This window comes from Neovison vison, chromosome 1, assembly GCF_020171115.1.
Source record: "Neovison vison isolate M4711 chromosome 1, ASM_NN_V1, whole genome shotgun sequence".
Classification (NCBI taxonomy): Eukaryota; Metazoa; Chordata; class Mammalia; order Carnivora; family Mustelidae; genus Neogale; species Neogale vison.
Genome location: NC_058091.1, coordinates 222060294 through 222077177, shown reverse-complemented (window position 1 = coordinate 222077177; position 16884 = coordinate 222060294). Strand labels below are relative to the sequence as shown.

The 16884-nt window shown below is 36.7% G+C and overlaps 1 protein-coding gene across 3 annotated transcripts in view; it reads left to right on the top strand.

The window, feature by feature from the left end:
* Nucleotides 1–776: 776 nt before the first annotated feature.
* The window catches only part of SREK1 (splicing regulatory glutamic acid and lysine rich protein 1), a 45707-nt gene continuing 29599 nt past the window's right edge, over nt 777–16884 (top strand). Inside the window, exons 1-2 of one of the 3 annotated variants that reach the window (XM_044267848.1) lie at nt 777–1082; nt 11154–11287. In XM_044267848.1, coding sequence (XP_044123783.1) covers nt 922–1082; nt 11154–11287 — 295 coding nt within the window. In that variant the 5' untranslated portion in view covers nt 777–921. Of the gene's footprint in view, nt 1083–11153; nt 11288–13435; nt 16710–16884 lie in introns of those variants that run through there. The other 2 variants (XM_044267841.1, XM_044267858.1) reach the window with 2 other exon arrangements.

The following is a 16884-nucleotide window of genomic DNA, read 5'->3' as shown; positions in this document are numbered from 1 at the left end:
ATGTATTTATTTGACGGACAGAGATCACAAGTAGGCAGAGAGAGGGGGAAGTAGGCTCCCCACTGAGCAGGGAGCCTGATGTGGGGCTTGATCTCAGGACCCGGAGATCATGACCTGAGCCCAAGGCGGAGGCTCAATCCACTGAGCCACCCAGGCGCCCCTGAGTTGCAAGTTGTATGTGGACCGTCTGTAACCGTCTTTTACGTGCCCTTGTCTAACGGTGTCTGCAAAGTAAGGCTCAATAAATATTAGTACCTGCGAAATGAGCGACTGAATGACAAGTTATAAACAACGACCGCATAGCTTTCACCTGCCTCCTTTCCTAATTCAATCAGAACTTAAACGTTTTCTAAATTTTTCTTTTTCTTTTCTTTTTTCTTTTTTAATTAGGACGTCGGCCAACGTTTTCAATAGTTGGGGCGAGGCAGCGGCCTGCATGTGATTACGACGCGCTACGGTTTGGTCAAGCATTCATCTGTGATGCCGGAGAGTCCTTCCTCCTTCCCAACCCCGCACCCGCAGGCCAGGCCTCTTGGTTCCCCAGTTCTACCTAGATTTAAGAACGGAAAGATCTGAGTCTCCTACATTTTTAGGAGTACTGAAATTTGATTTATTCGAAGCAGGGGGAAGAAAATCGATAAATATCCTAGCGAGAAGACTAACAGGAGCTACATACGGCTCGAAGACTCCGGAGCCCCACGCTACAGCCTCCGCTAACCCGCCGGGTTGCCGGAGCGACGCTTCCGGCCGGCGCGCGCAGCCCTGGGAGCAGGGGAGTTGTGGAATGGGCGGCTAGATCTGCCCGCCGCCGTGAATTCGCCAGCGGGAGCGCGCTCGCGGCCGCGCGTTCTTCGCTTTCCCGGCTCCGTCGCTGACGCGTCGTAGACGTTGGAGAGCGGAGGACAGCAGCAGCGGGTCGGGATGAACAGCGGCGGTGGCTTCGGTTTGGCTTTAGGCTTCGGCCTTACCCCTACGGCGGTGATTCAGGTGACCAATCTGTCGTCGGCGGTGACCAGCGAGCAGATGCGGACGCTTTTTTCCTTCCTAGGAGAAATCGAAGAGCTGCGGCTTTACCCCCCAGAGTAAGTGCTGGGCTCGGCTGGGGGAGGGGCGCGGGCGCCATAGAGACCTCGGGCACTGAGGCGTTGGGGAGAGCGCGGGCGGGGGCTCGCGGTGCCGGTCACGTGACTGCCCGGGCTTACCTTGGTGCCCATGTTTGATTAGGGCACCGGGCGCAGGGGGCGGGGGAGGGGGGGAGCCGAGGTCCTGTCTCCTTGTTAGTTAGACTGGGGGTTAACTTATGCACCGAGCCTTTAGAGACAATTTAGAGAAGTTTTTTTTTCGTGCGTCCCCGATTTGTGGTCTCGGTCGGCTCCTCGTATTTAGTGCCTCCCCCTTTTCCTTTTTCTTCCCGAACTTAAGATGGCCGCAGGTGGGCCCGGAATAGTCCTCATGGCAAACGCCTGTTAAGCGTTTTTGCTATGTGAAAATCGCAGAGACCGCGGCGGGGAAACTGTCCACTTGTTAGGGCCTTGGTGTCAGGCGGTTGTTACTGATTAGAAAGCCTGCGGCTCATGGCCGGTTAGAATTGAGGCTGTATTTGTTCCTCAGGGCGGTGTTCACAAATTTAGCATCTTCTTGGTTAATCTGACCGAGCCCATCCATGTTGTTAAAGATCATGTCTATTCGCCCTTTTGGCCGCGGATTAAAATTTCCGCTTTGAAGGTCACACTGTCCTAAGCTTTTCATAAAAAGAATTAGTCGGTGCAGGATTATCCCTGTTGGAAGCTTTGAAAGTCTGTCTCTATTTAAAAGTCTACATGTAGCTCTCGGCCACTTCTCAAGTACTGCATTTTGAAGTAAGATTTCCCTTGTATGGTACTAATCTGCTCAAAATTTGTAAGGGGTTTTGGGTTGTTCACATTATTACACGCACTTTTGTTGTTGTTTTGTTTTTTGTTAAAGTAGAGTTTAGAATCTTAAAATCCTCAGCCTTTTTTCGTTGTGTCAAAATTCTTTGACGGGAGGGCTAGTAGTTGTCCAGCCAGGATTTCTCCCCACCCCAAAATGTATTTGACTTTTTCGTTTATTTCATAATGATGCATGTAGACCGCTTTTTCTTTCGGTTTCTGTCTGTAAGTATATCGCATTGCCACAGCGTAGATACTGGTAAAGTTTGGTATTTGGATTTTTAAATTTTTTTGAAGTTTTTACCCTCTCCTTTTTGTTTTGAAATATGTAATGTATACAGAATAGTTGAAAAGAATAACACCCACGTTTCCTTCACCTGTATTCCTTTCTTGCCGTTTGAGCTCTGTCTCCCTAGCTATCTATACCCTCTACACTTAAACTCCCTCTTTCTTCCCATCCTTTTCAAAGTAGTTGCAGACACCAGGACTGTTAAGTATGTATCTCTTCAGAACAGGTACTTTGTTCTACATTACCATAATACTGTTAACGTGTTTAAGAAATTTAACATTGATGATGTATAACAAGTAGTTCATGTTTAAATTTTCCCAATTATTATAATCATGTGTTTTTTCTTTTTTTCATCCAAAATATAATCAGAAACCACATATTTTATTTGGTTGTTAATCTCCCTTTAATCCAGAACAGTCCCCTGTCACCTTTTTAAAAAATCTTTCATGACATTGACATTTTGTCTCATAGTTTGTTTTGTAAAATGATTCTTAATCTGGGTTTATATAGATTGTTTCTACATGATTAGATTCAGATAATACTTTTTTGTCGCCTGGGTGGCTCAGTGGGTTAAGCCACTGCCTTCGGCTAAGGTCATGATCTCAGGATCCTGGGATCGAGTCCCGCATCGGGCTCTCTGCTCAGCAGGGAGCCTGCTTCCCTCTCTCTCTCTCTCTGCCTGCCTCTCAGTCTACTTGTGATTTCTCTCTGTCAAATAAATAAATAAAAATCTTTAAAAAAAATACTTTTTTGTCAAGAATACTTTGTAAGTACGTGCATATACGTATTTATTGATCAGCAATGGCATTTATAGTTTGAATATCTTTTGCAAATGCTTTCTGCTGTCTCTTCATTTCAGCATTCAGAACTCTTTTTAATATTTAGAAGTGTTTGGAAGAATGCTGTACCCTTAAGAATTGGAATCAAGCAGCAAAATATTTTGTATATGAATCTTTGTAAACTAACCTTGTTTTCAAGGTTGTGGTAATAATGTGTCTCATAGGTAGAAATATATTACATAATATTATTCAATGCCAACATAATACCACTTTCATAGTTAAAACCAGGGTATGGGTGGCAGTATACTGATGGTCATTATCTGACACTTTGTAATGGGCTGTTTTTTTGAAATCAGATATTACTTAGAGTTTAAAAGTCAAAGAGAATAAAAAGCTATTTACTTAAACATGGTGGAGTTAGTGTGTCACAAACTATAATAAGTTTTGCAAAATTGTAACGTAAACATAGCACATATGGGTCTTGCAAAATTCTTAATCAGTGTTTCCTTAAATGTAGTCCCTTATTACTGTTTTTCAAAAATATGACATGCTTTACTAACAGTGTGTTTTCTTCTCTATAATGAAGTTGTTGTAACCTGGTTTTTTTTTTTTTTTTAAGTTTTCAAGTTTTTTTTTTTTTTTTAAAGATTTTATTTATTTATTTGACAGAGAGAAATCACAAGTAGGCAGAGAGGCAGGCAGAAGAGAGAGGGAAGCAGGCTCCCTGCTGAGCAGAGAGCTTGATGCGGGACTGGATCCCAGGACTCTGAGATCATGATCTGAGCCGAAGGCAGCGGCTTAACCCACTGAGCCACCCAGGCGCCCCTGTAACCTGGTTTTTATGTTAAAGATGTATTTGCAAATTTGAGCTGAAATGGATAACAGTACAATAGTAGTAGTTGTATTGAGGACAGATAACTGTTTGCAATGTCTTGAAAACAGTACTTTATGATTTTTTTTTAATTTTAAAAAAGATTTATTTATTTGACAGAGAGAGATAAGTAGGCAGAGAGGCAGGCAGAGAGATGGGGGGAAGCAGGCTCAATGCTGAGCAGAGAGCCTGATGTGGGGCTCCATCTCAGGACCCTGAGATCATGACCTGAGCCGAAGGCAGAGGCTTCACCCACTGAGCCACCCAGGTGCCCCAGTACTTTATGATTAATGTTTGGAAACTGAGTAGAATTTCATTTGTTTTGAATTTGGAAATAGAGTTCTTTAAAAGAATGTGAAAACAGTTTCTCTTTAAGATTTTAAGAATTCCTTTGCTAATACGAAAATTCATATTTTAAATTTAACTATTTGGAATGAGGGTGTGATTCAGTTTCTTCGTTTTTAAATATTGGTAATTAGTGTGAACATTCATTATACATGTTAAAAATTCTTCATTTTTGGGCTATTGGGATGATAAATACCCAGAATTTTTGCTTTCACTTGTGGCACGACAAATGAATACCATACGTGAGAACCTTTTTATAGCAGTAAGAAACTTTTGTAGTTTTTTAGTTATTTCTTTTTTTAGGTGTACTGTACAGACAGAAAAGTATATGAATAAAAATACAGCTTGATGAATTTCCACAAAGTGAACACACCTGTGTAATTAGCACCAACATCAGGCTTGTGTGTATCCTAGCGTTGTCGCAGTGTCCCTTTTCAAGTGACTAAACCCCAAAGGGTAATCCTATCCTGATTTCTAACACCATTTCTCACATTAACACCTGGATTTTTTTTGCTTGCTGGTTTTCATTTCTCTGGTCTTCAAAGGTTAATAAGGAAGAATCTGTCAACTACTTATTTAGTTAAAAAAATTAATAGGACCAGTATAATCATTTTACGAGAACTAGAGAAAAAGAAACATCACTTAACGATTCTCTCTCCATTTCCATAGATTTCCTGCAGTCCTTTTTATATGTGCTTATTTTAATGTAGCATAATCAAAGGATTTATACACTTATGGTGAACTTTTTTCATTCAGCATATAATTATTTTTTCATATTGCTGTGTCTTATAGTAATAACATTTTAAAGGCTGTAATTATGTCATAAGTGTGTTTTTCAAATTCTGTCATTGCCTATATTAGTTCTTTTGGTGTTTTAAGTCAGTTGGTTTTAGCTGGAAACATTTGAAAATGTGTCTTTTTGATTTTCTGCACCGATGGGAGCACCTTCTGGCATTTGGTGGGCAAGGATCAGTAATTCATAAGAAAATCTTAACATAAGGCAAAATTATACCATCCAAAGTATACTAGAATTCTTCTGAGAAACCCTGTTATAAATTGTGTGTCAGTTAATATTTTTATATGTGATTCTATGTACTTTGTCCATGCTTTGGATTATATCTTTTTTGATAGATCCTACAATAAAAAACTGGATATATTAGTACCGCTTGACTTTTTTTTAAAAAGGTAGTACTGTGCCATCACTGTGTTTAATGAAAAACAAAATAACCAGTTAGGGCCTAGGAAATTTAACTGATGCTCAAAAAGTTGGTTCTGTAATTTCTGTGGTAAACTCCTAGTCAGAAATTCTGAGCTTTTTGAAAAACGGTTGTAGACAGTTTTATATTTGAAAAAGAAACAAAATTTGATTCAACAAATTTTGGAAGTAAAATTTGCTATATTTGGCTACTGCTACTTTCCTTAGAAGCATTTGGAATATGTAACACCCTTTTAAAAATGAAGACTCTAGGTCAAAATTGCACTTAAAATTGAAAATTTTATTTAATTTAAAAAAGTAAATCTATTTAAAAGTTAGATGTATTAAAACAAAAGCTGTAAATAGAAAATTTGGGAACAGTGATTTATAAATAAAAATACATTTGTTGGGGCGTGTGGGCGGCTCTGTGGATTAAGTCTCTGCCTTCCGCTCAGGTCATGATCTCGGAGTCCTAGTATCTGCCTCCCATCCTGCTCTCTGCTCATTAGGGAGTCTCCCCCCTCCCACTTGTGATCTCTGTCTGTCAAATAAATAAATTCTTTAAAAAAATACATTCATTGAGAAATTTCATTTTCTGTATTTAGGCTTGACACTATTGTATTTTAGATGTAATGTTCAAAATAAAAGTGTTAAATATAAGTTGATCTCTATTCTGTATTTTAAGAAAGGTAATTGGAGATGAAGATAAAGAAAATTCGTCAAAACAGTGGTGTAGCTCTGTCTAGTGTCCATATTCCTATTATGATGTTTGGTCTGCACCGATCAGTCTTGTCAGCCAGTCCTGGGCTTCTCAAATCTTGTTAGTCTGTTATAACATGAAGTTGCTTTACCATCCAGTCTCACATTTCCTTTTCCTCTGGATGTTTTTAAATTTGAAATGGTGTGGGTTTTAAGTAGGAGTATTGGAAAAAGTGTTTTTAGTTTTCCACAGTGATTACTTAGGTTTCCATTCTTTCACAAAAGGATCTATTTAGGGAATGTAGTTTCAATGGTGGTTTGTTTAGGTTCTTGAAGATTTCAGTGCTTAAAGAGAGTATTTGTATTTGCTAGAGCTTTTTTTTTTTTTTTTTTTTTTTTAGATTTTATTTATTTATTTGACAGGCAGAGAGGCAGGCAGAGAGAGAGGAAGGGAAGCAGGCTCCTTGCTGAGCTCTCTCCCTGAGCAGAGAGCCCGATGTGGGGGCTCTATCGCAGGACCCTGGGATCATGACCTGAGCCGAAGGCGAAGGCAGAGGCGTTAACCCACTGAACCACCCAGGCACCCCTTGCTAGGGCTTTAGTAGCTGATTGTAATTATGGGTTTTTTTTTTGGGGGGGGGAAGGGGGCTGGTTTCAAAAGACAAACAGTGCTACCCAGTCTACCTCAAGAAGAGATAAAATTGTTAAAAAGGTGGATATTTTCCTAAATTGAAATAAAGACTGTAGTACAAGTAGGCCTCATGGGAGTTGGGACTGGGAACCAGGAAGATAATCACCATCCAAGGCAACTGTCTGCTTCTCAGAGGCTTTATTGTCTGCTACTTTGTTTCCGTGTATCTGCTCTATATTCTTTGCAGACTTATTTTGTACTATTTTGGCATCTGGCCCAAGCCTTGAGTCTAAGTGACTTTTCAGCCCGATAGAGAATCTTGTTTTAAGTTGATTCGAGCAAGCCACCGAAATTATAGGTTGTTGGTTAGTCAGTAAAATGGACCCTTGTGTCATGTGGCAGATCAGTTGTGCTAGAAGCTTCTAAAATCTGTTGAGAGTTTCACCTAAGAAAACTGGTAAGGCTGTGCTAAAAGTGTATAGAATGTAACACGTAGAGGAGAGGTGCTTACTCACTTTGAGACTTTAAAGTAGCTTTCCAGAAGACTTGGAAACTTGAGTCTTGGAGAAAAGTGGAATTAACACTCAAAAAGGGAGGTAGGATATTCTAGGCAAATGGAACAACATGTACAAAGATGGCCCGGGTACTCAGATTATGTTGTAGAAACCACAAGAATTTCTAATGCCTGGATTTTGGAGAGCATTTAGATGGTAAAACAAGAAAGAAAGGGGTGTCTTTAAGGAAATTTAAGCATGGAGTGCATGACATAATTTATAGTTTTGAAGGATCACTCTGGCAGCTTTTTTGAAAGACCATTATTAAGGAGTTTGGATTTGGAGTCACTGTGATTGGTTAGGAGCCATTGTAATAATCTGGGTGAGAGATAATGAGGGTCTGAATTAAGGTCCTTATAGTGAGGATGATAAAATAATTAATGTGACAAATATTTGGGATGCAGTCTTCACAGGATTTAATGACCAATTGAATGAAAAGGGAAGGGTCAAAGATCAAAATACCCTTGCATCTTAGTAGTTTTGTAGAAACATTATTTCTTATGCTAAGCTCGTGAAGTAGGGAACTCTACTCACTATGGTCATTGACTTTAGGATGAAGCCGATGTAGTGGCCACCCATTTCTTAAATGGTGGCTGGTCACTGTGGCAGAGGAAGAGAACCAAGCAGTGACCCTGAAAGCTCCTGAATGTCAGTTCTGCTCATATTTAATTGGCCAAAACCAGTTCCTTGGGCACACCTGACTTCAAGGAACAATGAAATGGAATTTTACCATGTAGCCAGACTACATCTGACTCCTAGATTTGTGACTTGAGTAATGCGGTGGCATTTTTAACTGAGAGGTAAAGTCTAAGACAAAGACCAGGTTTGGTGAGGAAGAAGGATGATCAATTTTAGACTTAGTAACTTTTTGGGGGTGGGGCCTGTGACCATCAAGGTGTATATTCCAGCAGACACTTGGATCTGGGAGTCTAAAGCTCAAGAGAGGCCTAAATTGGAGATTTAGTAATGTAAAGGTGAGTTAATAAGTGTGGATACGACTGTTTTTACCCAGTGACAAATTCATAAAGTGCTTGATTCACTTTTTTTGTGTGTGTGGGGAGGTGTGGAGAAGGCATCGTTGGAGTGGGCCTCTTGAAGCCTGAATTGGATAGCCTTAGGCAGAAGTGAATTGAGTTGCGTTGGGTGAGAAAGAGGTAGTTTCATTTTGTCATCTTTTATTAGCCTGACTAGTTATGTTAATAATAACGTAAATAGTTTCAAGTTCTAAGTGCTAATATGTGTTATTATTACAGTGTTTGGGTAATGCCATAAACCTGTATGTTTAACCATTATCAAGGTGGATTTGTTGCCTTATGTGAAAGATTTTTTATTTTAAAAATGGCTCATATTTGGAATTGCCAATTAAGTAGTACATTAAAATGCTTTAAAACTTTTTTTTCTTTAATAGAGAGGGAGGGAGAGGATCTTAAGCAGGCTTCAAAGCTAGTGCCGAGCCTGACCTGGGGCTCCATTTCACAACCCTGAAATCCTGACCAAATCAAGGCAAATCAAGAGTCGGACACTTAACTGACTAAGCCACCCAGGCACCCCTAAAATGCTTACGAAATTCTTTTTTTAAAGATTTTATTTATTTATTTGACACAGAGAGAGATCCCAAGTAGGCATAGAGGCAGGCAGAGAGAGTGGGGGGGTGGTAGAAAGCAGGGTCCCTGCTGGGCAGAGTCCAACGCGTGGGGCCGATCCCAGGACCCTAAGATCATGACCTGAGTGGAAGGCAGAGACTTTAACCTACTGAGCCACCCAGGTGCCCCTAAAATGCTTATAAAATTCTTGATTAGTTGAATGATGAAGATTGCATGAGATTATTAGATTTAGATAATTAAACTTAGATTATTAGATCTAAATAAATATTAGATCTAAACTAAATATTAGATTTAGATAATTAAATTTAGATAATTAAGTCCCACCTTTGCCATTTACTAGGGCTAGGATTTGATCAACTTTTTTCTTTTTTTTTTTTTTAAATATTTTATTTATTTATTTGACAGAGAGAGAGAGAGAGATCACAGGTAGACAGAGAGGCAGGCAGAGAGAGAGAGAGAGGGAAGCAGGCTCCCTGCCGAGCAGAGAGCTCGATGTGGGACTCGATCCCAGGACCCTGAGATCATGACCTGAGCCGAAGGCAGCGGCTTAACCCACTGAGCCACCCAGGCGTCCCGATCAACTTTTTTCTTGATCTGTTTCATAAACTAGATTATTGTTACTGCACAAGGCAAAGATGATATTTTTCAGATGACTCACTTCTTTCTTAGTGTGAAAAATTTTTTTTTTTAGTGTGAAAAAATCTTAATGCTTTAAAGGAGTTGTATATGTTCTTTATTAGGTATGTATTTAGTTTGAATGGGAGGTTTTTTCCTTGCTAAAGACAATTTTAGATTTTAATTGAAAATAATCTTGGACAGATTGATAAAATGATCATCGGTGAATATAGTATATTCTGCAGACTAACAAGGTGGACTTCTATTATAAACTGCTTTTGTCTGCTGTGTGTTTTTTTGTTTTGTTTTGTTTTTGTTTGTTCTTTTTACTGTAGGGCTACTTAGGTTAAACTGAATCTCATACGATTTAGAAGAGTATGTTCTTTTGCATATGAAATACATAATATTTTGTTTGTAAAATCTTTGGAAAATCACAATGCTGCCTAGCGTAAAGCCGTTTCTACTACATGTGGAAGACCTTAATTTTAATTCTGTGTTACCTATTTGCAGGACTCTGGTGAAGTTTTTAGTGATCTAAAACCTGGGGAGTTGCGTTAGGAAGGGTTGAAAGTGGTTACAGAATTTGGAATTGTGAGGATTGGGACTTCTATAAAGTGATTTTGCCTATTGATGATAGACTGAACATTTTTGGGTTAAATCTGCTGTTTTCACATTTTGGTCTGAGAACTCGTCAATTTACATTTCCAGTTTTTACACATAAGACGATGGGCCTTCCTAGATGCTATCAACTTTTGCAGACAAATCACCATGAAAAGACTTAAGTTTTGCTTGGTACAGCCATTCTGGAAAATTGTATGGAGGTTTCTCAAGTTTCTCAAGAGGTTAAAAAAAGAACTGTCCAGGGGCACCTGGGTTGCTCAGTGGGTTAAAGCCTCTGCCTTCAGCTCGAGTCATGATCGAGTCTTCTGGGATTGAACCATGATCTCAGGGTTCTGGGATCGAGCCTGGCATTGGGCTGTCTGCTCAGCGGGGAGTCTGCTTACCCACCCCCCTTTCTCTCTCTGCCTACTTGTGATCTCTGTCTGTCAAATAAATTAAAATCTTAAATTAAAAAAAAAAGACTGTCCTTCTACCCAGCAATTGCACTAGTAGGTATTTACCCAAAGAATACAAAAATACTAATTCAAGCGGATACAGGCGCCCCGAAGCTTATAGCCAAAATATGGAAGCAGCCCAGATGTCCATTGACTAGTGAATGGATGAAGAAGATGGGTATATATACAATGGAATATTACTCAGTTATTAAAAAAAAATGAAATCTTACCATTTTTGATGGCATCGAGTTAGAGAGTATCATACTATGCAAAGTAAGTCAGAGAAAGACAAATATCCTATGACATCACTGGAATTTAAGAAACAGAACAAATGAGCAAAGAAAGGTAGAGAGAAAGAGGAAGGCAAACTAAGAAACAGACTCCTAACTATAGGGAATAAACTGATGGTAACTGTATATTAACTCACTGGAATTTAAATAAAAAACTTGAAAATATAAAACTTTATGTGTTTTAATGATCTTTAGCAATAAAAATTCTTGTCTTGATTATGTAAGATTATATGAAAATATAAGAGAAATTTCAGCTGAAAATGACAAAACCAACCAAATGTTTATTAGTCCAATTGTTTTTCTTTTTATCTTGCAGCAACGCTCCTCTTGCTTTTTCTTCCAAAGTATGTTATGTTAAGTTTCGTGACCCATCAAGTGTTGGCGTGGCCCAGCATCTAACTAACACGGTTTTTATTGACAGAGCTCTGATAGTTGTACCCTGTGCAGAAGGTTGGTATCTCATGTGTTTTTTTCTATTTTAATCTCTGTCCTGTGTGTTACTACCTTTGGTTATCCTAGAAATTGGTAGGTAGATAGTACATTGTTTTGTGTGTGTGTGTGTGTGTGTGTGTGTGTGTGTGTGTAAGAATGAAATTTGGAGAAGGAAAGGATTTTTACCTAATAATAAAATATATTATAATTGTTAACTTATTACTTATGTAGGCTTGAGATTTAATAGCCAAACATTTTAAAAAATCATGAATTCTGATTTGCTTTGGCTTTCTGTAGTCAATTTGTGAGTTGTAAAGAAAGCTTTCTGAAATGAAAATGTTAAATTGGTAGGGGAAATTATTTTAAATGTATAAATAAATGAGCATTTGTCTCTCTATATACAGTATTAATGATATCACATAAATAAAAACTGCATTTTGCCAAATTGGGGTTAAGTGGTATTATGTATATAAGAAAAATACTCATAATTTAATCTCTAAAGTATCCTCTTAAGGTACTTCACCTTCTCATTTAGACCATTATTGCATATTTATTGTGATTGCTATGCAACTGGAATTTATTTTTTTCTTTCAATGGCTTGCTTTTCTTTGGGGGTGGGATGGATAATTGAAGAAAAATCATGGAAAGTAATTTTCTCAAGCTTCCGTTAAGGAAATATTGTTGAAGATGGGAACAAGGCCAAAAGCCTTATAGTCTATTAAATAAATTTAAGGCTTAACCTGCTTTAAGAACTAATTATTACTAATATTTAATTTTTAGTTATTTACAGAGCCATTCACATATAATAGGCTGTGCTGAATTTGACAGTTCTGGTGTGTAGTTAACTTTTATTTAGAGTACACTGGTATGTGTACATGGATTTTAGAACAGATTATTATAATTTAAATGTCCTTAAAATATGTTTTTCCTGGTGGATAGTGGTAACTGTTTTACAACATAAAAAATACACCTGAAACAATTTAAGGAGCTTTCGTATATAATGTTTTAAAGCCTCTGTTAGAAACCAGGCTAATATTAAAATAACTTGATATATGGTACACAGTGCTACACTTTCAAAGTCTGATGCTTATTTCAGAATGCCTATTCTGGGATGTCAGAAATATTACAGTAGAACAGTAGATACAGTAGAAACCATTTGTTTGGTTTTGAAGTCCCAGGATAGGACATTCTGGATTTTTTTTTTTTTCCCAGATGAATTTGAAAGTGTTTTTCCCATGCCTGGGTGTTAGAATGGAGTAGGTAGAATAAAAATGGATTAAAGTTAACTATTCGCTGAATCTGTCCTTACCTATTGATCCGTAAGGGGACAGTCAGACCAGAATTGGAGAGGAAGGTGAGAAAAAAGCTGGTAAATGGCTTAGTTCTGCATACCAAGTTCATAGCAGTTTCATACCAGGTGAACTACATGGGAAAAAAGAAATCAGAAGGTTTATTAAATGGGAATATTAATCCTGTCACAAAACTATGCCACCAGCAGTGTAAGCTCATTTTACTAAATTGGAAGGAAGAATTTTTATCAGTGTTGCTTTGTTGGAACCTTGCTATATTTCCATAGAATTTTTCGTACGTTTGAGAAGCCCAAGTCATGATTTGTCATTAAGTGTTCAAGGTTTTGGGCATGTCGAGGTTCTCTTTTTTGTCTGTTTTATTCAGTAGAGCTTAGTAAATATACATTTATTATCATAGCTCTTGAATATTTTTAATATTAACATTTTAAGAGGTTCTCTAGTTTTGAACATGAAAGTTTAAGCACATATTTAATTTCAGTTTAGTTGTAAGTATTTTAGAACACTGATAAAATAATTGGTATTGGAGAAACATTGAGATACATAATTTCCTTTAATTTAACTAAATACCACTGAATAACCTTATAGAATCTGAGGAATTTTATAGTGAGCTGTTGAAGATATGATTATGCACTGCAAGCAAGGTAATAATGTGTTATTATACTGAACAGGATAGCAAAGTGAGTTTGAAAAAAACCAAAGGAAAGAGTTCCAGTGGAGTAAGTTTTGTTAGAGGAGATGGGGTGCTGTAAGCATTCTTCTCTTTACTTCACTGATGCATTCTTTCTTTGATGTTACAGAAACAGCATTATGAAAGAAATGAGAAAACCATAGAAACAGTTTTAAGTTTTTTCATTTTCTTTCAATTTGCTGTTTTTCTGTAATGCAGTTTTGTAACAAGACCCAAAGCTGTATAAAGTGATGTTTGATGTGTAAAAGTTTTATACATATTAAGTATTAGCTATTGTTAATAAAACATGCCATTTCAAAATAAAATATGCTCTCATTATACTTGTCCAGATATGACCTCTTTTTGTTGTTGCGTGCATCTCAGATTTCTTTTTTGTAAATGTTAACACTTAGAAAAAGATAAGGTCAAACATAACAAGGGTGTCAAGCCTAATCATCAGTCGTAACTTTATGTCCACATTTTCTGGTAGATGGATTTTGACTATTAATTTGGTTTTGTATGTTTTCTCTATGTGATATTTGTGCATTATTAGATGACTAGACTGGCCAAGGCAGACCTGTTACACTTGCCTGAGTTAGGCATTGTTTGCCATGCCACTAAACCTGCCGTCAAGTGAAACCTTCATTGGGGAAATGAGATCGGAGTCTGAACCGCAGAAGATGGACGCCCTGTCTCTGTTTTTTATTGTTTTACTTTAATTTCATTTCTTTTTCTTTATTTTGTCCCTTTTTTTGTTTTTGTTTTTGTTTTTGTTTTGTTAAATCTCTTTCACTTATAACTTGTGAGCTGGTTTTCCAGTTCTTTGTAAATGGTATTCCATTAAGGGTTCATAACATTGCTTTGCAGATTATATTGGGAGATGATTAGCAGAGCTCAATCTTAGAATGAAATAAGTTTTCATAGTAAACTAGGATACAGTGTTTTGAAGCTCAGTGTGAGTCTTAATTGGTGTTTATAGACTGCACAGTACATTTTGTTCTGGAAACACTGAAACACTAATAGAATCTTAGGAACATTTTCTGACCTCATTGCAACATTTTTTGAATTTTTCTCCCAAATCTTCATCTTTCATAAAAACCCAACTGATAGCTTCTAATTTTCATCCTTCCCCCTCCTCTAGAATTTTAGGCATACAAAATCCTCAAGGAGAATAAGTAAATTTCTTAGAACAATCTAGGGGTAGAGGACAAGCAGAGCCATTTACTTTTTTGAGTTATTAAAGGAAAGAACTAATTTCCTTGACTTACAAAGACTTTTGCTTGCCTGTGTGGGGAATGGATATTTGAGAAACTTGTTGAAAACTTACTTGGTGTGTGTATTTCTCTGCTTGAATTTTTTGAAAAATTTTCAGGTGTCACTAGCTTCTAAATGGATTCTGAGATTAGGGCTAGCACTTTAATTTTAATACTCTGAGATATGTTTTTTTTTCTCAGTTGTCTTTGAGAAGTATAGTTTGGGAAAAATGCTTAAATGCTTGTTTTATATTTTTGTATATACTCTGGTAGTATATGGAGGGTAAATTTGATAGAATTCTCTCTTGGGAGTTAAGCAACAGAACTTTTTTCTTAAAGTATCTTTAATGGTCATTAGAATAAGAAAAAGTGTGCTTATAGTTAGACTTAATATTTCTAACAGTTTATTACTACTGTGAGAGGCAGTGAGAGTCAGATGACTTATTGATATTTTTTTAAAGCCAAAAGTGAAAGTATAATATTAAGTACTCATCTTTTGGCCTGTGTTGAATACTTTTTATTTTGTGTAGGCTTTCTACACTGTCTTCTGTGGGCAGTTTCGCTTATTTAATTGACAAGTAATCTTAAATTGAGGGCATTAATGAATTGAAACTCTTTGTTTTTTGGATGCATAAATTAGGGTGACAGAGCACAAGGTTTACACTACAGGACCTCAGTCAATTTATCAAGATGTTTTCAGGTTTTATAAGCATTAAAAATAACACCTATTTATAACAGATAAAATGGGTCTGGTAGCAATTTAAATAGCTTAGTATATATAGGTGGGTATACAGATACATATATTAATACCAATAACTAATAAATATAAAATAAATTACTGTTACTTAATTTCTTCAGTAAGGCCTACCTACCTTTTATTTATGCATGTTAAAAAAATCTGTGCTTGTGCAGAATTTACACTGAAATTATAAAGTAACTGTTTTTGAAATTAGTCAATTAATATAGATTTAGATGTTGCAAAATTTAGGAAAAAGTAGACCTTTGTTAAAACTAATCATATGTAATTTTTCTGTTCCTATAAGTAAGGTGTAATTATCATTTGAAGCAAAATTTAAAAGCTGTCTTGAATTCCATCCATGTTTAGAGGTATATTCAGATAATACTGTTTAGAGATTTATCCCTCCCACATCTGGTTGTTTTAAGTAGAATTTTTACTTCTAAAATCCAGCATGGTGCTTTTGAAAACTTACTCTATATGCTATTTTCAATTTAGTGTGATTTTGTACACTGTGTTTTAAATTATTTTTGAGGACTCCATAACGGAAATGTATAGCCAACTACCACATAACTTTAAGTAGTTCTTTTAAAATAGATATATGTAGACAACTTTTTAAGAAATAATTTTAACAGGGGCAGTAAGAGGACACAAAGGGAAAATGTGTGAAAGTTGCAGTTCATATCAAAATTAATTGATTAGAGTTTAGTAATTAAATATGGCAAATTGATGAACTTTATTTTAGAGTTAAATTTTCAATTTTTAGTCGTAGGGATTTTTTCTTTCTTTCTAGTGTCTAAGGTTATTTTAGTGTTACTGTCATTATTTTTATTAGGCAATTTAGATGTTTATAAGCAAGACATTTAGGCATTAACCATCCCTCTTCAGATAAGTATACATAAATTGGCTCTAAAAATCAGGACTTTAAGAAGTTTCCTGAGACAAGGGAACTTCTGTTAGTGATTTTCAAAAATTTTAGTAGTTTTCCAAGGCATGTTCTTTGGAATTGGATTTTTAAGCGTCTCTGACCTAGTTGGTGAGATGTCTTTTTAACTGGATGGGTGTAAGCTTCCTTTTAAATTGAAGCTGATTACATGGAGTAGGCTTTTGTTTTTTACTATCTACTTGAAATTTAATGGAATTTATTGGAAGGTTATCAAAACTGTTTACATCACCAGTAGGTAGTTTAGTAAGCAGGATAGGGGCACTCATTAAGGAACAAATTTCAATTCGCACATATTTGTTTTTTCTTTTTCTTTTTTTTGACTAATTTGGTTATTTGCCATTTCTGGGGATTAAACTTTAAAAAATGTTCTTCTTTTCTGTATCTGATGTTCTGTGTGCTATTAGTGATGCAGCCAACACGAACGGTTGTCATGTGTAACACAACTTTCGATCACCGCGAAAACACCGTCCTGGGAAAGCGTCCATGCTTGATATCGTTTGGTTCATGAACATTAAGTTTCCAGTACAGGTGACCCATAGCTCAAAGTGTTAAATAATTGTCTACATTATTCAATTTTTAAAATAATATTCCATTAATGAGATTGTTAGTCTTTGAAGTTTTGCTCACTTTTATTTTTCCTAGTAGAGCAGGATAAAAGGAAAGACTTAAGTTCTTATTTATTTCTTTGTACAGATCTGATAGA